The 21,453-nt window shown below is 35.5% G+C and overlaps 1 protein-coding gene across 2 annotated transcripts in view; it reads right to left on the minus strand.

Moving 5' to 3' along the window:
* Window positions 1–4,724: 4,724 nt before the first annotated feature.
* Window positions 4,725–21,453, minus strand: part of LOC136825766 (tyrosine-protein kinase transmembrane receptor Ror-like) — an 803,750-nt gene continuing 787,021 nt past the window's right edge. For both annotated transcript variants that reach the window (XM_067082612.1, XM_067082613.1), the window contains 12 exons: window positions 20,079–20,202; window positions 19,526–19,650; window positions 19,088–19,214; window positions 18,076–18,235; window positions 17,649–17,891; window positions 16,730–16,963; window positions 15,470–15,690; window positions 14,728–14,857; window positions 14,066–14,201; window positions 12,859–12,991; window positions 12,594–12,739; window positions 4,725–6,928 (listed from right to left, as the gene is read on the minus strand). In XM_067082612.1, coding sequence (XP_066938713.1) covers window positions 6,493–6,928; window positions 12,594–12,739; window positions 12,859–12,991; window positions 14,066–14,201; window positions 14,728–14,857; window positions 15,470–15,690; window positions 16,730–16,963; window positions 17,649–17,891; window positions 18,076–18,235; window positions 19,088–19,214; window positions 19,526–19,650; window positions 20,079–20,202 — 2,215 coding nt within the window. In that variant the 3' untranslated portion in view covers window positions 4,725–6,492. The remainder of the gene's footprint in view (window positions 6,929–12,593; window positions 12,740–12,858; window positions 12,992–14,065; window positions 14,202–14,727; window positions 14,858–15,469; window positions 15,691–16,729; window positions 16,964–17,648; window positions 17,892–18,075; window positions 18,236–19,087; window positions 19,215–19,525; window positions 19,651–20,078; window positions 20,203–21,453) is intronic.

Here is a 21,453-nt window from a genome sequence, read left to right on the forward strand (position 1 = left end):
TCGACAGGCGCATTAGATATATCGTATTACTTTAAATATCAAACTTGTATCCTGTAAGAGCTTACTTTGGCAGGCTGAAATGTTCTTTCATTCATCCATTATTTTGCAGGCCCTGCAATTGACCAGCATTTTATACATTAGACAGGCCGAAATTTACTTACCAATTAATGGTTATAATTTTTTTTTTGTTTCAATAACACTCTTCGTGTCATAGCCCATTTTAAATGTTCTAATTTCTCCCTGAATATCTCGACTGGCATCCGTCTCAAGTTCATGGAAGTCGTTTGCTCCGATGACAAGTCTATTGTTGACTTAGTCTATCTTAGGATAGGTGAAACTTACAGCATTGAATACAACATCCCTTTGACCATTCTACATCTTTTGATATTGTTGCTCTTAAAATTGACCTAGTTTTCGAAGTCCTTGCTGTGGTCATTATCCCAGCAATGGCATTGTTTTGTCATGAAAATGTATTGCTTTTCCTCATTTTCATTTCATTTACTCATGTTTATTATTTTGTGATATTGCTTATAGGTTATGCAAGCTCCTTTGTACCACTTTAGTGACATTTTGACAAATTTTGCACTGTATTTATTTGCACTCAAGCATTTTCTTTTGCCCTTCAGTTACTTTCTGTGGCTTTGCTCTACACTTGCTGACTGTGAAGTGATTGTGCTTTCTCTGCCAAAAAAGGTTTTTGATGAGACACCTTAAGGCAGCTCAGGTTACTGCATAAACAGTTACAAAGTGCTAGATACTCTTTGGTCATAGCTGTCTCTAGCAATATCTTTCCCAGTCTTGTGGGCTGTCCAGCTTTGTAATTTTTTCCTCTTTAACACTGCTGTATAACACTTCTTTTGGTGCAGAGTCGGAGAATGCCCTGTTGAAGTCTCACGTGTTCATCTTAGAATGTTTATATTTTATGTTGAAGATGTGTGATGAGTGAAAGTGCTCTAAGGATAAGAGCCTTTCTAGAAAAAGAAAAGAAAATTTTTCAGACTTGTAGTGGATTTGTTAGGACTTCGGACCAAATACAGAGAATAAAAATTAATTCTTAAACAGTCTCCCTATACTACTGGTTTACAGAAACACCCTACAACCTGCAAATAGTTGCCATGGTGGGAAATCTTATTAATGTTTGTAGTGATATCCTTCGGGCACCTTTGTATTCAGCTGTCACTAGAAGCTACAACAGTATAAATTGAGTTTTCTTGAAGGTACACTGTACATTCCCAATATCTCCTACCTCGTGATGAAGTGACAAGTTGATTTGTCATGACTTTGTCAACCATTCCTATTCCTGTGAGATAAGACAGTAGTCGTCTACTGTACTTCGAGGTGATGTTCTGTCAAATGTTAAAGGCAATATGATGGTATCAGCCATAAAGATGGAAGACATGGGCTCCCCTAATACGATAAACCAACCAACTTGCACATTCAGACAGGAATATTGTCAAGTTTTGATCTCTCTCTCTGTTGATTGCTAACTTTGTGTGACTAGCATGTCAGTGACTTTGCTTCTATTATCATCACTAATGAAAGCAATTTGCTTTTCAAGATCCATTGGTTTATGTTGCTCTCCACAACTGCAGGTTTGTATCAAGCCACAAGAAAGGCTTGATTAATAAGATAATACAGAAGTAAATGTAGAGCTCGATTTTACCAGACAGTTAAAGAAGCTGAACATAGTCATGGTCAAATTTTGTGTCCTCAATAAACTGTGGAACCCCACCATGTGAAGTGTGGAGGAAACTGAGGAAAGTAGCAAGAAAATTTACATCAAGCCCACCTCCAGTAATAAGATACTACAAACAGCTTGTCACCATTGCTGTAGCGTAAGTAATGCCTTAACTAATTGTTATGCAACTGTCTCAAAAATCAGATTCTGTTCCAGGTCACTATTAATATGAAGCCTCTCTTGATATGTCAGTAAATGAAATGGAACCCTACAATCTCTCTTTTACTGGGGAAGAATTTAGTGCAGCTTTGACAATCTGCAGGGACACAGCCCTTGGGCTTGACGACACCTCGTGCAGTACGACACCTCGTGCAGTATTAAGCATAATTAACCAAGTTATTTATAATCCAAAGGATCATTAAAAGAATATTTCATGAACAGTTACGTAACAGTATTGGAGCTAGCAATTACTACCTTAAGGCACTGACATCTTGCCTGTGTAAAAAAAAATCGAGAATGTGGTCAGCACAAGACACATAAGGTTTCTCAAGTAAAAATCCCCCGTTACCTGCTTACTGCAGTTTTTTGATGAATGCATTCAACCAGTGGTGTTCTAAGTTACTAAGCTGCATCCAAGCAGCTTCATGTGACTAATTTTTTACCTTTAAAAGGTGTATAACACTGGTTGGAGACATGGTATCCTCAAAACAATTCACAATTTGGGTTTAAGGAGACACTTGGCTTTTGTTAATTCAGGCATCTTTAGTTGACTGTCTCTTACAGTTCAAAAAAAAAAGGTAAGAGTTTGTCTGAAAGAAATGCCAAGGAGTTCTCCTAGGTACTGTGCTAAGTGTGACCCTATTTGCTAATGCAATAAATGGGATATCATCTATAATTCCCTATAATGGCCTCATATACTCTTGGCTAATGCCCTTTTATAATTTGGGGCCAAAGTGGCTTAGTTGAAAGAAAACTTCAACTGAGGGCCAAAATCACTATGGTTAAAAACTCACAATCGACAAATTTTGTGAGTCAAGATGAATGGTTTTAAGCTCTTTATGGTTAAGGCAGATATTGTAAATTTTTTACATATTCAGGTAGATCTGGAACCTGATACAGTATTTATTAAAGGTCAAAGGTTCCCTTGTGCATAAAAGGACTAGTTTTTAGGATTAATTTTTAACCACAAAATGGCATGGGTTGATGAATTAAAGGCAAGTTTGGATGCATTCAGTACTTTAAAAGTACCCACACATACATCTTAGGGCACAGATTATCAGATAGATAATGAAGCATTCATTTTATCTGAACCCTCATGTGAGTGTGAAATATTTTTGTCAGCAGCTGCATCCAGATTCAGGCATTTGTGTTTCCAAATACTCTTCATACTTGTAGTCAAAACTTCAGTGCAAGTGGCTTCTGTACTGAGGACTGCCTTGCATATATTATATCCCTTCAAGAAGTCATAGAATGTTAATTTGTCATTCAGATCCATTGCATCTACAACCTGTGTAAGCATTTGCCTAAGGTAGTAGCTCCTGAAAATGGAAATAAATCTTGTTTTCCATTGGTTGCAAGATAGAGGTGGTGTAGGAAATAGGCAAACAGCAGTGATGTTAGAATTAAAATTGACAAGGTTTGTGGGTATTCAGGAGCATTGTCTTCAATGTTGGTACAAAGTGCATGAAGAACCATTTCCCAAAAACAATAATAATTCAACCTTCATTTAAGTAGGAGAGAGGCCTTTGGGATGTTCTTCAGTGCTTGAGGATTCTTTGCTTGATACTCCAGCAGTGGCTCGAAGTTAAAGTTACCCACTCAAGCCTCCCTCCATACAGATCAGTCTTTTGTGACCATGAAACCTGGCATACCCTTCTCCTCCATGGATATGAATGAACTGTATGGCAGTTTCCTCTAGTAAAGGCCAGTCTCATCCACACTGCATATCTTCTGAAATGAATTCTGCTCCTAATTAATCTTTGCCAATGTGGCACAGAATTTGGATACTGCATGCTGCTTGGATCACGTATACTATCCGGAAATTCCCTTGAATTTTGAGGCTTTATCAATGGGAAACTTTGAGGTCTTCAGACCAACAATTTCTTTTGAAAGAACAGCTGGCTTTTGGAGATATGCTGATGAGTCTGCCATTTGATCCATAGAGAAAGATGATCCTTTCCTTCATAGATGTTGCCTCTTGTTATTGTTGATGAGTGTTCCTTATCTTTGGCATAAGCCAAAATCCATACCTTTTCATGATCTCTTGCCAAAAGCATGAGCTATGGAGGCCACCTTTTTAGACTGTTCTTATTGTCCTATGGTACAACACGATGCTTGGTAGCACTAACAGACAGCAGGAACTTTCCTTTGAGCCGTATGGACAAATATTATCATGTAAAAATTCTGTGCAAATGAAACATTGCAAATAGCACATACTCAAGCATGTTGGAATACACTACCAATAATAACCAGTGCCACCTAGAACTGAACATAATGAAATTAAGACAATGTTTTATTGTTTGGTAAGCTTTTAAATGATTTTATTCATTACATTATTTTCTATTATTATATTTTAAAACTTGTGAACTGGCAGTTTTTTATTTGATTTTTGTGTTTGGGTTTTTAACATTAGTTGCCAGTCAGTGTAAAGTTGCATAAACCAGTGTATGCCAGTTTTAATTTTTACCTATTACTTGTAACAAAAACTTGTAGAACATGCTTTAATTGTAAGTATTATTGTATAGGGTATGCTTATAAAAAGACACTAGCACTGAGAAGGGACTTTTGGCTAAAAGGAAGAACTGCTCTTTTACTGTGATAGCAAGTGGCACTGATTTTTGATAACACAACTTCATTCTTGAACTGAAAACTTGATTCAGAAATTCTATGACTTGAGACAATCTCCTGTGCAACAGCCAGTCACATGAGGCTATTAATTTTTGTTAGCACTACCACAACATGTGAAAATGCGTCATAGCAATAGAAATTGTACACACTATAATATTAGAGAGCATTTACATTTAATAGGAGATTGAATGAAGAACTGTTTTATTTTACCATATATTACCACAGCTTGCATGTACAAAAGACTGGATGTGGTATGTATATTATTAAAAAGGATCTGTTCCTGTTATAAATAGCATAATCTACAATACTATTTACATTTTCTTGATTTTATAATATTGATCTTCAATACCAATAGAAGACCTTCAATAGTCTGACATCGTTTGCTTATAAAAAAAAAATCACTTTTCCTAAATCTTCGTTTAAAAGTCTAACATTGAAATAATAACACACAAAATAAAACTAACAAAATGGCTATTCCACTAGTGACTAGGATTTCCAAGTTTATCTAAAGAGTGCAAGCCTGCAGAAATATAAATCATTAGGGGAAAATCCTAAACCAGTTTACAGCCATGTTTTTTTTTTCATTTATATAGAGCCAAGATGTATCCAGATATATAATATATATATATATGATTTATGTATTATAAGTTTCTGTCAAACTAATTGTCTATTTGATCTGGCACATCAAAGGCCCACAAACAGATAAGTTGTTTGAGATACACAATAACACCAAACACATTATTATGCTGCTGTACATAGAGCTATATGACCAGTAATTTAATAATGGACTATCTTACAAGAACTCTCGAGTTTGCAAGCTTCCAACAAGTATTATTTAATGCATTGTGCAAACAATATTAATTATCCAAATAAGGAAAAATACATGTAATATTGCTATAATAAGAGTTTGGTTACAAAGTGGTGGGGAGTAGAAGGAACAGTTATCAATGTATCAAGATTATTTTCAGTAAAGGGTGCATCAAAAACATTGTAGATAAGAATTTGAAAGAGTTAAAAATAACCAGCATTATATTTGAAGTTTTAAATACTGAAAAATGTTTGTTCATAGCTGTATGAACAGAATCAGGATGAAATCAATAACTTTCCTCCACTCTGAAACCTTCCTCCTCTTTCTTTTTTTAATGGGTGAGGGGCTTCAACCCCAATTAAAGGAAAGAAATAGCTACTGGTATTGGAATTCAAGAAGAAAACCATTTTCATGAAGTTTTAAAATATCACATTAAAGCTTAATGCATTTCAGCAAATAGATTAACTTGTTAAACTGGTGTTGATGACAAAGCAATGGCAAGCAATGTGCAGTTTCAACAGCATGGCCATCAAAAATAGTTCATTTTTCTAGATCTGAACATTTGGATGAAACTTTTAAAACCTTAAAGATAAAAAGTTTATGACTTGATATATCAACAGAAGTGCACTGTCTTTTTGATTCAAGAAATGCATTTGTATACTGTAAATTTCATGTTCACATATGTTTTTACTTTGTTGTTCCAGCACTCACATTTATCACTTTAATAGTTTAGTTTTAGTGCTAAACACAAACATATCAAATCAATTAGGGGGCAAATCTTCACCACATTTGAGCTCTGGTAGCAATTTGTGTATTCGAATAGGCATGTCGCTGATTGTAATTTCAGTTAAATGCATTTTTATATAAAAAGGATACAAATACTTGCATAGACCACATATGTAAAATGTTTGGATTTAAATTTTGTTAACTTTTTGGCATTTTTCTGTTCCAAACATTTTTTCATGAAGAAACTAAAGGGTAAAATTAGTGCTTCCAAAAGAAGTCTCTAATTCATTAAAATATATTTCCAAGTCTTTTAATATAGTTGTCTCAATAGTATGGAACATTTAAAATCTCTTATATACACTAATATCATCATACACTCCACAGTCTATTTTCAGATAACAGAAGTCACTGTCCTTTCAAACGCTAACCTTGTTCAAAGATTAGCCAGCTGAGTTTCTTTGCCTCCATTCATATTCTGTGGTTGTGCAACTCGGACTGTAACAGGGGAGCCACCCAGAACATTACTACGTTGAGCCAAGTACACCGGCTGTGTATGTCCAGTAGGAGCTGACAAACGTGGATACAGTCCGTGCATCATTCCTGGCGGCGGTGGTGGTTGATAAGGAGCAGAGTACGCAGGTGAATGTGGTGGTGGTGGGCCAGGAGGTGGGTAAGGTGGTCCCGGATGATATGGACGTGGCATGTGCGGTGGATGGGTGTTAGACGAGAGGTTGGTGGAACCAGTGTTATTAGAGGGGCCGGTGCTGGAGTGTTGTGATCCAGAATGACCGGATACACTTCCACTCAGGGTCCCCACCAGCCCCCCATTATCTAAACCCTGCCAGGACCTCAATCTACCATGAATTTCTCTGAAAAGGTAAACAAAAAAAAAAATAGTCAACATTTCAGAAAACTTTGTGACAATTCATAAAACAAAATTTCATATTTTAAAATTTTTCTGCAATGTTTAATATTTTATTATACTCTTGATTTTATTATCTTAGTGGATGGGACCTAAATTATTTCTTATTCAGTTGAGTGAGTGAAGGGGCATCTAAATTCCCTACTCATTTTCTGCCATTACATTATTACATTTTCTGTTTAACAGTAGACTAGAATTGCAATTAACCTTTGCCAACTGATCTTTATAATAATGAGTACTGAAGGCCTCTAGCATTCCATGCCCTTTAGCATATGGGTATTATTTTGCTGCTGCTACCCACTTACATAGCCTAAAAATTCTATACATGTGCATTCAAGCAACTTGCCATATAGCTCTCAATAAAACGAGAAGAATGTTCTTTCATCAAAACTGTGTTTTGAACTGTATAAAAGAAAGAAGAAAAGTAAAGGAACTTTAATATAATTTCAGGGAATGGGTACTGCATCATAAATTGAGCTTCACGGTGACTTGAAAAAAGATGGGGGCTTAAAGTAGAAGTGCTGAAAGTCAAAAAGAAAGAACCTTCACAAATTAAACTCGTGAGGAAAGGCAGAAGAAAAGGAAGTCCATGTAAGAAGAAATGGCAGTCCATGTAAGATGTGAGAAAAAGCAAAATATGTGTTAGTCACAGAAGGACACCTGCAAAGATACACAAAAGGACAAAGAGCTCACATTGGAAGAAACTGTAAAAGAGATACATAAAGGCAGCAAAGCTTATAAAGTCAAAGAAGGGAGCTTATCATCTGGATGTGAGGAAAGGCAAACAAGATGGAAGTCAAGGGAGGAAAAATTCACTTAGTGTGTGTGAGATTATACAAGGGAAGGAAGTCAAACAAGAAAGTTAAAAGATGTGAGGAAAGACACAAAGGCATTAGAGTTAGAATTCAAGGATGGCAACTTTACAAGTTAAACAAGAAGCAGTAGACCTAGAGGTCAGAAACTTGACAAGTATACAGTAAAAACAGTACATGTGAGGAAAAACAGAAGAACTATAAGAAGAGCTTGAAGTTACCATTATCTTGAATATGTGTGTTATATGCACAGGCATAACAGAAGGAAGTCAGTCAAAGAAGGAAATTTTAAAAGGTCAAGATATAGAAAAGATAGAAAAGTTGGATATAGAAAAGATAGAAAACCTGGAAGTTCTCAAAAGGAAACTTTATACAAGTGAGGAAAGTCAAAAGAGCTTAAAGCCAATGAAGGAAACATTACCTTGTATGCTTATGAGTGATACATGAAGGCAGAAAAGTGGAAGTCAAAGAAAGAAACTTTATAAGATGAACATGTGGAGAAAGGCAGATGAGGTGAATGGAATGGAACATAAAATTTAGGCCAAAAGCCAAGTCCTGGGACCTATGAAGTCATTTAGCACAAAGGGAAACTGAGAGTAGAAAGGTTTTAAAGGTGTAACATGATGAAAACCTCACAGTTGCACTATGAAACAATTGTTACGAGAGGGTGGAAAGTAAGATGGAAGAAAAAGAATAAGAACAGAGGTGCAGTAAAAGTGATGAAGAGGGTGCAGCTAGGGGTCAAAGGGATACTGCACAGAACCTTGAAGGTGCACTGATTGCACCACCCCACTATGGGTCAACGAACTGAAGATATACATGTGAGGAAAGGCAGAGCTGGAAGTCAAAGAAGGAAGTTTTAAATGATATACAAGAAGCAGTAGACCTGGAGATCAAAAAAAAAAAAAAAAATTTATAATCATGGTACAGGTAAGGAAGCTTCACAAGATGCAACAAAAGGTAGAAAAGCTGGAAAAAAAAAAAAGAGGGAAACATAATATATTGTCTACATGCCAATTTACAAAGGGATGAATACTTAATAAGGTATACAAAAGGCAAAAAGGGATGAATACTTAACAAGGTATACAAAAGGCAAAAAGGCAGAAGTCAAAAACTATATGAAATACTTAAGGCAGCAGAGCTGGAAATCAAAGAAGGAATTTCGAAGTTTTACGGAAGCATACACTTTACAAGACATACACACATGTGAGAATGTAAGATGTACAAGTGAAAAGAACCTGTACAAAACACACACAGCAGCAGAGCTGGCAGTCAGAGGGAAACATTACTTTGTTTGTGTGAGAAAAGGCAAAGGCTGAAAAGTTGGAAGTCAAAAAAGGTTAACATCGTAAGGAAAGGCAGGCGAGGTACATAAAGGGAGCAGAGGTGGTCAAAGACGGAAATTTTACAGGGTATACAAAGGAAGAAAAGTGGGAAAGTCTACCAAGGAAACTGTACAGGTCAAAATAAACAAGAGTAAAGAAACGTACTTATGACAACCTGAGAAGATTCTAGAAGAATGCTAAGTTCAAATGAGATAAATACGGAATCTAGAAGAATGCCAAGTTCAAATGAGATAAATATGGAATACATTTTTATACGATAAAAAGGAAAAGTTGATGGAGGTTGGGAAGAAAGAAACTGCAAAATATTAAGCATACTTGCTCCACTGCTTCTTGGAAAATACTACTGAACGGTCACAAATAAAACTTCCTCTGAACAGAAGAGCAGAAAGAAACTATTGCCCATTGAGAAATAACCATGATTAAAAGGGGGCCATACAGCTCACAGAAAACTACTAAGTCTTCACAGAATTTGTAAGCTGGTGAGTGTCCATAGAGTTTCCGAATTTCTTAAGGCAGTCACAATGTGACTGCTTTAGGTAATTTTATGTATGCCAAACTTATATCACAAGTTTTCATAGTATTTTGTACTTTTCCTTAGAAAAATACAAAAGCCATTAAGATATTTCTCAATGCAAGATGAAATGGTTATCAAAACTTGGGAACAACACAGGTTGGGTAACCCCCCCCCCCCCCCCCGGCACCTGCTGTCATCAAGCACTTTGTTCCTTTGGCATTACATATTGATAAACCACTACCTTTTATGTAGGAGACACCTCTTAGGGGTTAGTCTTTCCACTGGCTTAAGCCAAGTCTCTTCCCAAAAATGCCATGCTCCTTGTCACAACTGTGAGCAGGGGAGCAATAATTCTTATGCCTCCTGTACAATCTGGCCTAAGGATGCAAAACTGACTGATAAGGCCCTGAGCCATAGTGAGATCTGCCTGAATTCTCTCACTCTAGGAAAGCTGCAAAGAACCAAAAAAGTGCTGCCCTAAAGATAGGGTAGCACAGGTCAGAAGGCACCTAGTTTCTGGGTCAATCACAAATTGATAGGTGCATATGACAAGTTACCGCCATCCCCTTGTTAAAAAGGAGAAATCATAGCTTATCAGTTCAGCCAAAACTCTCTCAGATATGATGCCTGACTGGGGAAGTCTACCTGCATCAGGTCTGTTGGGCAAGTACTTGTGACCTGACTGCTGCATTGCAAAAATGACCCATTCAACCTCCAGCCTCACGCTATCTGGGAACCTGAGGCCTGGTGGTTTTTGTCTGTGGAGCTTGGGGACCACACAACCTGCTAAGCAACCACTACAGGTCCTAAGGAGAATGATCCAAGACAGTAAAGGAGTTGAGAGCACCAATAAGAAAGTTACTGCACAGAAATATAAAGTGCAGAAAAATGGGCAATGACTAGAAAATTGGAGATTTTTAAAAGATGTGACCACAGACTGCAAGATTCATTATTGAAGTATGGTGGGAACAACTTGTGCAGAATGATGGGAATTCTGGCAAACAGATCACAGGATAGAGAAGAGAGGAGAAAACTAATTTTTACATCTAACCCAAAAAAGGAAAAAAAACTGGTGTAAAAACAATCACGTTGAAAATCTAAGCTTTATTTATTATATATACACAAATTGTGGATGGCATGGATCACAGGCTATGGCACTGGCTATGGTTGCAGCCCTACATGAGGCCCTAGGTAACTCGCATGCCACAAACAACATAGCACACTTCAAAAACTTGAGGAATATAGTGTCAGACCTAGAATGCACTGAGATTAGTCAAGGAATAATTGCCAAAATCTACAGCTAAGCATGCTGCTTCAAGCTGACAGACATGCTAACTGCTCAAGCCTCTGTAAGGCCCACCAACCGTTAAACACACCACCAGACTTCATTGGTGGTTAAGCCATACTTCAAAGTACTAACTACTAACCAGTCACAATATAACTTCAACAATTGAGAGACTAGCAATGCAGTTAGTGTGTCACTGCCATATTTTACCAGTTTTTTATTTGATGCATCCCATCATTTCTTTACTCTCTCAAAGGCCAGCTCAAATTTGTTCCCAATAGGAGATGAAAACTGGATCAGGACAAAAAGGCATTTGGACAACTATACACAAAGCTAGAGAGAATAATGAAAAAAAAAAGAACAGAAAGAACCAAATGGATGGAGCATAGAGCCATTAGAACTGTCTACAGTACACTGTAGAAAGCATACTGTAGGTAGTACCAAGATTGTAGTAGTCAGAAATATTGACCTAAAAGAAGTCTGACCGGAATATAGTCAGAAATATTGACCTAAAAGAAGTCTGACCGATTCCTGTAATATCATAGTTCTTCAGTACTACACATGCTACTCACATAACCAAGGCTTTAAAAATAAAACAAAATTTGTGTCCAGGATTAGAACGAATGTATGAAATTTGGGCCATAAAGCCCAGTGCTGATACAGGATTAAAAGCTGCTAAAGCTATCATATCAGCTGAAGAAACTTGAGATTGGCTTCTGACAAGATGTTTTAGACTTCAGCTTAACACTATAAACTATACAGAACAGAGATGTTCTGTTAATAAAGGGACCACAAAAAGGCTGTAACACCAGTTAGGAGGAAGAGAAAGATTGCTTCTGTCCTGAAAGGGTACAGTCCAAAGAAAATGAGTGAACTAGGATTCAGTCACTATCAGTAAAAGATCTGTCAAGTCTAAGATTCCTTTCTCTTGAAAGCAATTAATATGTTTAAACACGTTAGCACTCGACTTATGTTAATTCATCCTGTATATGACTGCAAATCTCGTTAACCTGTAACTGCAAGTTAAACAATGTTTCTTTTTAGCTTTAAACTACTAATTGCAAACAACCCAAAAACAAGGCTTCCCTGGTGAATAAGACACAAGTGTGTGACACCGAGATTCTTATTGTATAAAAAATTCACTCGTTAAATTTGTGAAAGTAACACAGAGGGTTTGTAATTGTGATATATATAAAAATGGTATGTAATTGTATAAAAAAAATTAACATTCATATACAAGCTCAAGCTATTTGTTTAGGGCTATTGTGTTATGTCTTACTTTTATTTTAGTTGTGACTTTACAGTAAATTATTAAAAAATATGCTATGATTTTATGGGTCTTGCTTTAATCATTTCTCTAGTTTGTAGGAGACAACTTATTTAATGTGAATACTGTACAGTAATCTTCAGGGTATGGAATTTATTATTTCAATTCTTATTATAAGATTTCCTTAGTTACTGTTCTTATGCTAGTTTTCTTCTTCTATCCTTAAATTAAGATTATGAATGTTTTCAGGATATGCAAGCTGAAAATATATGCGCAAATACACTAAGCACCCATCAACATGACTTTCCCTACAAGATATCGAGTGAAGAGGACCTCGCTTTTTCAAGTAACTTGTTAAAACTGCTGTCAAATTCAAGGATACTCTTACCTAAATGTAGGTCTTCTGTTAGGAGTTTCATGCCAGCATTCCACCATGAGAGCGTATATACGAGGAGGGCACTCTTCAGGACACGGCAAGAGATGCCGTGATCGAATCATATCAATGACTTCTTGGTTGTTGTAGCCATAATAAGGCTGAAAAAGTACAATCATAAGTATAAAAGAACAAAATGCCAAGGATCATAACAACTGGAAGAATGTGGGGAAAAAAATATTATTACACATTGCAAGTCCAACAGTATTAATTACTATACCTGCAGTCCAAAGCTGAATATTTCCCACAATACAACACCAAAGCTCCACACATCAGATTCTGTTGTGAATTTTCCATACAAAATAGATTCTGGAGGCATCCATCGAACAGGCAACAAGCTTTTGCTTTGGACTCTGAAAGAAATTGCACAGCAATCAGTACAGAGCCACATTATGACAGAAAGGTACAGTAAAAAAATTAATATAATTTATTCAAAACCTCCAACAAAAAGGCATTGCAGACATATATGATCAAATACTGCTGCTTTCACAAGTTATAGATAGGAATGTTTGCTAGATTTAGATTTAATATAATTAAAAACTAGTCCTCACATAGCTTCAGGATTCTCAGTGTGTGTAAAAGGGTATATTTTGACTTCATCGTTAAAGAATAATTTTTCTTTAGTCTTCATTACAAACAGTTACATATCATCAAAAACTCCTACTCCCCAATGTTCACTAGTTTTAATTAAACTTCCTGAAAATGCAGTAGGTTTGTAATGTATGTATGTGTTGCAATACCTATTTCATAAGTTTCACTTGAATCCTCTTTTACTTTTAAATGTAAATGTATGAAGTGTTAATCATAGTATGGTTTTTTGAAATCCTTTAATAATACAATAATTACTTTGGTGTGTAAATATGATAGCCTAATGTCTTGATGAGGAATATATCATAGAGCTGTACTGCACTCTGGATATCACATAAACACACACATATACTGATTTTCACAGCATGGGTTGCACTTCCCTTATTCACTGGGTTAAACAAGTCAATATATACTGCAAAACAGGTCTAGTTTAACCAAAACAATGTGCAGTGGCCTGGGAAATTTGTATTTATTGCCAAGTTAGTTAAGTACCTAGATTAAAGTTTGCCAGATTTGTGAAAATCTACTTGTATTATCTATAATACTGATACACTTATTGTATAGTTTATATACTTTAGGATTCCCAATCCTGGGTTGAGGATTACATTCCATAAAATGTTACCATCTGTCAAAACAATTTGGATTTCATGCCTTCCATCTAAACGATGTAACGTCCTTTCAGTATCCTTTAAAAATAACCGAGTAAATTAAAATGATCCATTCTACATAAACTAACCTTAAATGAAAAAATGAATCTTGGAGAACAAATATTATGAACATTATATTAACAAAAGATACCTTATAAGTGTTACTACACAAAAAAGAACATCTAAACTCACCTATAATAATCTGACGAATATATATCACGGGAAAGGCCAAAGTCAGATATCTTGACTGTGAGATTTTCTCCAACTAAGCAGTTACGAGAAGCCAAGTCACGATGAACATAATGATGATTTGCCAAATACTCCATGCCTGGTCAAGTACACAACATTATTTCACGCATTCCAAAGAATAAATGTTTGGGGGTAAAGATAATTATATAAGCCTTATTATTCTACAAGGCATACCTACCAAACAGAAACTGGACTTTAGATACCTACACTAGCACAAACATTTAACTGAAAGGCATAGCCTTTTAAATCCAAGGTAAACATAAGGATCAATAATTAAAGAAGAATCAATTTAAAAATTATTTTTCATATAGGAAAAACTTTCTCCTATGCAGCAGTACTAAAGATAAGTTTCTTGATTGACTCCTGATAGGATGAATGATTACGAAGTTTAGAGTCTATTGTGCTGCATTTGTGCAAGTCACTCATACACAGCTCTCTACTAAAAATTCTCAAAATAAAACATACCAATACTCATAGCAGAAACATAAACTGCTCTTATCACACTGACAACATCATAGTGTATTTAATAATGATGCTTCTTTTTACAAACTTCTGGTTATGGCAAAATAAAAATAAAAAGGGCAAAGAAACAAATGATCCCATACCAGCAGCGATCTGTGTAGCAATGACAAGCATATCTGGCTGCTCCAAGACCACCTGGGACATGCCATCGTCACTGCAAGCTGAAACATCTGACCTTGGTGAGTGAGAGATCAGGAACTCATGCAAGTCACCCTGCAAGGTCACAACCAAAATTTTACTTTAAAATCATTAACATAGAAAAAGGTGTTTTTGTTGTAAAGCCATTTATTTCTTCAGATATTGACAACTATTTCCCAACTACTGCCATACCCTGCCTATTTCTTGTTCAAACTTAACTATCAGAACTAAAATTTTGAAAAGTGCACATTTTTACAATATATTTGGTGCTTTATATACCATAAACTTATAAAGATAATGTATGTAAGCCACTAATAATGATTAAATATCAAATAATTATAACCCACTTTATAATACTGAACATACTTGTAAGTTTAATATATTCAAAATCTCAGATATTTGCTGCATGAAACAAAAAATCAACTTGTTAATGTAAGACTAATCCATCTACAAAAGCTGAGCATATTATCACTGCAAATGTATGAATTTTCTAAGGATGTGCACTGATGGAAAATCATGTTATCAAATTATTCTTGTACAAAGCTGTAGAAACTTTTAACCACAACCCATAACTTGAGGGGATGGGGTGGGCTTTGTGCTATGAACAAGTACCTTTGAAATCTTTGGGTACCAAATGATTCATTACTATCTTCAATGGATGAAAAACTATAATTCTGTAGTACTAACCTGTGACATATGTTCAAATAACATGCACATTGGTTCTTCTTTCATTACAACTCCCAGAAGGCAGACAATATTAGGGTGACGCAAGTCAGTCATTAGCTCCACCTCTCTGTGAAAATCTTGGCGTGTTTTAGCAGTGGCGTTTTCTTTCAGCGTCTTGATAGCTACCAACACAGAAGAACCATCTGGGCTCATGCCTTGCAGCTCTCCTTTGTAGACTTTACCTAAAATAAATTGAAACAATAAAACTCTTAACATGCAAAACTTTGAAAATGGATAATGGCTGAAAACTTGGTCCTACAAATGTATGTAATGTATGTTTTAACCATAATTCATAGGAATAACCTCAGGATCTACTGATATTCTCAGAAGGCAATATACGTAATGGCTCCTTTAACATAATAATAGTACCTCAAAATAATATTCTTCTGTATTAGTTTATAAAACTATGTACATATAACATTTACCATTTGGTAGATCTGCACAAAATACTGAGAGACATTTTAAGCATTTTCTTCCAAACCTTAAATTATAGGGGAATGCTTCCTAATGAATGCTTTTCATGGTGCACTGCAAAGTTACTTTGTAGTGTGTCTGCACCACAGATCTGCACATTATTATACTCCTCAGATCTGCACATAAGTAGCCTTTTACCTATCAACCATTCCCTGTTTTCTTCCCACCCTGCTATCCATATATAACAGATTTTACCATTATTTAATGAAAAAATCCTTCAGGCCCACTAGGTGTCCTCAAATCTGACTCTGGTCTAATTTCACTTTGTACATTATTCCTGAATTAACATCTCTATTACAGAAAAATTAAATTATAACTTACAATTTTACATGAAATCTGCATGTTTATATCACTACTTTGATATCAAGAGACAGAAATGCATTATTCTGCCGGAGGATAAACCACTGATATTTCTGCTTACATTTAACAATAGGATAATATTTTCATGAATCAGTGAAATGAATTTCCCATGAATGGAGTTCCTTTACTTCATACAAGATCAAAGTAACTTAAGTTCACCTTGCCATCTTTTAAACAACACACATATTAGTAGAACAAATGAATCTGACACCTTAAAAAGGATATGAATCAATGCTAACCTTTAACATCCAAGGTAGAACATTTAAAATGCAAAAAGTTATCTTCTATGAAATCTATCAACAAAACCATGAATATGACACACACTGATTAAAAACTACGCAAAAGTGCAAGTACAGTAATACTATAACAAGCTAAAAAGTTACATACCAAAGGCCCCTTCTCCCAACTCCTGCATAAACCTCACATTGGCCAAAGGAAATTCCCGAGCTCTCAACTGCTGTTGTTTGGGAAGCAAAGCATTCAGTTCCACTGTCTTTGCTTTTGGTGAAGGTTGCTTTGGAGACTTGGCTCTTCGCATCATACAAAGGGCAATCACCAAAGAAAGGATCACTGTTCCACCAACAATAGCAACAACCAAGACATACACCCATGTGTTATCACCTGCAAAGTATTAAATTATCTATAAAAATCCTGCATATTATTGTTACAAAACTAAAAAGGTATGTACATATAAATGTATATGCATACACATTTTCGTGACTGTCCCGTTTTTATACAAACACATGTTCATTGTCGCGTAACTACTAATGTGTATTGCACTGTACAGAACTTCTTTTATCAATAAAAACAGAGCAGTACATTCATTTCATTACTCTGTCATACTCAAGATTCAACTAAGTGTCATTAGGGCCAAATAAAATTGAATTTCCAAAAGAGAAAACTCTTCAAAATATCATAGTGAAAAGTCTAGAGGTACTGCTTGTACTTTTTCTTTTAACTCTACATTTTCCAGTTAAACCCACAATAATCTGTTAGTTAAAAGTATTCCCACTGACTTAACAATATCTCTTATCCTTAATGCAAATGCTTCTACTTCACAAACTTGACAGACTTTGAGTAATGAAATAAATCAGTAAAGCAATCACTTCTCAAACATTTTGTATCAGAAGGGACACATTTAAATATTTTTCCTTCAAATGACAGCTCCATCAATTTATATACAAACCAGGAAGCAAGCCTCTTTTTTTTTTTTTTTTTACCTTAAACATGGTTAAGACGTACTTTTTCATCTGAAAACTGTTTTTACTCAAAATTACTACTAAACAAAGAAGGACTATATACTTACTGCAAACACTAACAGCACACACTTCACGGGTAACAGAGCGTTCATTTGCAACAAAACACCAAGGTTGGTCCTCAGATCTACTTGGATTCCGACAGTAATTATGTCCACCAATAAGTTCTGGAAAATCAGCTGTTCGTACATACAACTGGTTCTCACTCCATGGTTCACAGATACGACCAGATACTGTGCGACTCTCAGTTCCTCGGTAACTCTCACCATTTCCCACATAGCACTTCTCATCGACTTGAACAGAATAACATTCAACATAAGCAACAATTTATAATAAAAATTCAACGTTCATTTACTATATCAGTGAAACTAGTGCCAAAATGTAAATCTTTCAAAAACTTGGAAAATTACTAAGTAGTTAGATGCCTGAGCTAAATTATTTAGCTCTCACAGGTTTAAAAGATATGATGCAACTTACCTTCAACCAAAGGTTCACTCTGTACTCCTAAACGAATGCAAGAATGGTGGTCAGGAGAGGTAATTGGAGAAAGGTCTTCACAATCAGGAATTGGAAGTTGTCGACCAATGAGTTGGTGTTGTTTGGCAATAACATACTCCATTCTACAAACATCATTTACCTGTAAATAAATAACCAGCCATAATTTGTTGAACTTTACTTTTACTGCATATAATTTTATCCTTTACAAGTTGCCATGGAAAAGAGAGAGAGGGAAGAGTAACAACTTTAAAATCCATTGTGAAAAAATGCATCAGAAAATTGTATTTTCTGTAATAACACCAGAAAACATTATAAATCCCATGATGCTTCAACAGCATAGCATATAAAATGTCCTTTTTACCTCAAACTTTACTTGTTTTGTCATTATATATATGTATGTTTGTCACTGATGTGATCTGAGTAAAAAGATGTGAAAGTATCCCAAAATAGTGCATTACAAGATTTGCATGAATGAGATAGTAATTGAAGATTTGGAAGCAAGATTGCATATTACAAATATCTTCAAGAACATGACAACCCAAACTGCCCATTTCATTTATGTACATCACTACACTACACAGAATGGATTGGTCAAAATCATCTGATGGGTCACGATGTAATGCATTTAACAAGGGAAATGTCCTGTTGAGGTGATTTAGCTGACAGAGGAAGTAACAATTTTGGTTTACGTCAAAGTTATATGTTTTAAAATAAAATTCAGGGTACCACTAGTTTGCAACCAGCAGCCTTCACTAATGACTTGGTTGTTTACCTTTACTCTATAATTTATATTTGGGTAGATTTGAAAATGACTGAAGTAGACAAGGGTGTGCATCAAATGGAATTACTGAGGGACATAAAAAGATGGGTTAAACCTGGAAAACCCTCCCCTATTATGATGTCTGTCTTCCTTCAAAGGTTCAAATAATGTTCATACAAACATATTCAGCTTATAGTAAGAACTTCACAACCTAAAATCATGATGACTTACCAGTATTTCACATTCTTCACGACATAGCTGCCGGGGTTCTGGGTTAGGCTTGTTTTCATTGCAAAGGGGAAGTGCAGCATAACAGAGAGACTTTATGGCATAATCTTCACATTTTGCAGACAAATCACTGAAAACAAAGAAATACAATCTTGTATATACTGATGAACAGAATTACCTGTTGGCAAAGGATATTTTTTACAGAACTACAAAGGAGGTAATGGCATTCATATTACACACACAATTGTACTCTAACATTCCAAGGTCATTTTGTACACGAAATCTTGGCTCCATGTCCTGAAAAACACATTTTCGATGAATTTAAAGACTTAGTTTACATTACTTTTAAACACTGTATTCATTCTGAAACATCTGGCCTTCATCTGGAAAAACAGAAATGAGCACCAAGTAGCAGTACTTAAGATACTTGTTCGTACTTACTTGGAATGGATGATTACAGTGATTGCTGTAGCCAATCGTTTCTCCATATCAGCCAAATGACGTGGGGAGCGAATGTACACAGAGCGATTGCCTATGAAGCCGCTGCAAGTTGCCCCTCTGTAGACCTGGAATATTATACAGCATTACCAGACCTTTTCCAATTTAAGGGTGACTCCATTCTTTCCCTTCATGACCAAGATAGATAAGGAAACTCATATTAATTTGACTTAAAAAAGAATATACATTTCAGGCTCAAGGCTCTGCAAATATCATCTATACAGATTAATTAAAGACACGAAATTACTTTATGTACAATGCAGAACATTAACCAGTGCAGTAAACCCCACAACTTTAAAACCCAACAACATCATTTCAGAAACATACACAAAATTTTAACATTAAAATACAGTAAATAACATTTTGGCATAAAACTACCAATACTGAGGAGTCAAAATGTTTGCTATGAAGTTACCAATAATAACTACAGTACATGAATTTGGAAACCTTAGCACACTGACTGAACATGTACGTCTCATAGTAACAAGATATTTACCTGGCAATAGCCTTCACCCTCCTCTTCTTCAGCTTCGGGTGGTGGAAGTCCCGGAGCCGGGAAGGCCCCAGGAAGACCGGGTATACCTCCTCCATTTGGCACTCCTGACACGCCACCGGGTAAACTGTAAGGAGAAAATACATAACTGTATAATATTCAATGATTTAACCTTGAAAATGTTTTTAATAACTATAAGATTCAATGATTTAACCTTGAAAAAAAAAATTTTTTCACATGGAATGAAACCTGCTGAACATTGGTAATTGAAAATATTGTAAAAAAAAGGTACTGAAAACATGAAATAATCCTGAAAATGAAAATGACTGGATCATAAGAGGGAAATAAACAATTAGCTTGTGTTCATCTATAATTAGTAGTAAAGTAATAGCTTTACTAAAAACCTTTTATCTCCTCTATTAAATCTGATTTTTTCAGTCTATGTTTACCTAATGCATAAAAGCCTTCCATCTTCCCAAAAGCAAGATTATCACCTCCTCAGGTGTTACATCAAACTGTTTTTTCAATGTAAAGATGTCGATATAGTGACAAGCTAGTTAGGTCAAGATGCATCTCTCAAAGAGCTATGTCACAATTTTGAGTAAGGTTAAAATGTATCCAGCAAGGGCAAAATTTCTGGCTGGATTAATTGCCATGCTTTCAGTTAAGTTAGGTAGGATGTACAGAACAACATCTGTCGATCACTCACGCTTCCCATGCTCATACAATGCCTTCTATCACAATTTTCTCAATACAACAACGTTATATAATCACTCTAATTGGTAAAAGTGCAAATAAAATTGCACAGGTATGAATGGATGTACACAGCTAAAGCTGAATCGTGTTTGGGTGGAATTGCAAAACTACCTCTGTTAAGACACATGAACTCAATAAGCATGTATTAATTTGTTGAGTGTTATCATTTCTTTCCTGGGGTACCATACTGAGAGAGATAGTGTGTGAGAGATGAATGGCTTCATGGTAGTCACTCAAGTTGTACTCTGTGTCATAATATTGCATTTTTGTTTTTAAAATAACTATTCTGGGTTAAATTAAAAAAAATATACAGTACAGGTCATAAGACTGGCTAGTAATATAGTAACTATATTCCATTAGTACTATACTGTACTGTACTGAACTGTGTACAGAAAAAACATACAACAGGTCTGCTAATCTGGTCATTGTTTTTGTTTTCTGGTTACACTTGCACATACACATCATTAATTACATGTAGGCTACATACATCACATACAATACTTTTGGATGTCTTGTGTTTGATTACGGTAGTTACTTAATCATGGCCAGGTAATACACAGTGGCACAGATTAGGATGTATATTTCATGCAATGGGGATCCAGGGTTGGGGGAAAGTGGGAAG

This window comes from Macrobrachium rosenbergii, chromosome 39 (assembly GCF_040412425.1).
Source record: "Macrobrachium rosenbergii isolate ZJJX-2024 chromosome 39, ASM4041242v1, whole genome shotgun sequence".
Taxonomy (NCBI): Eukaryota; Metazoa; Arthropoda; class Malacostraca; order Decapoda; family Palaemonidae; genus Macrobrachium; species Macrobrachium rosenbergii.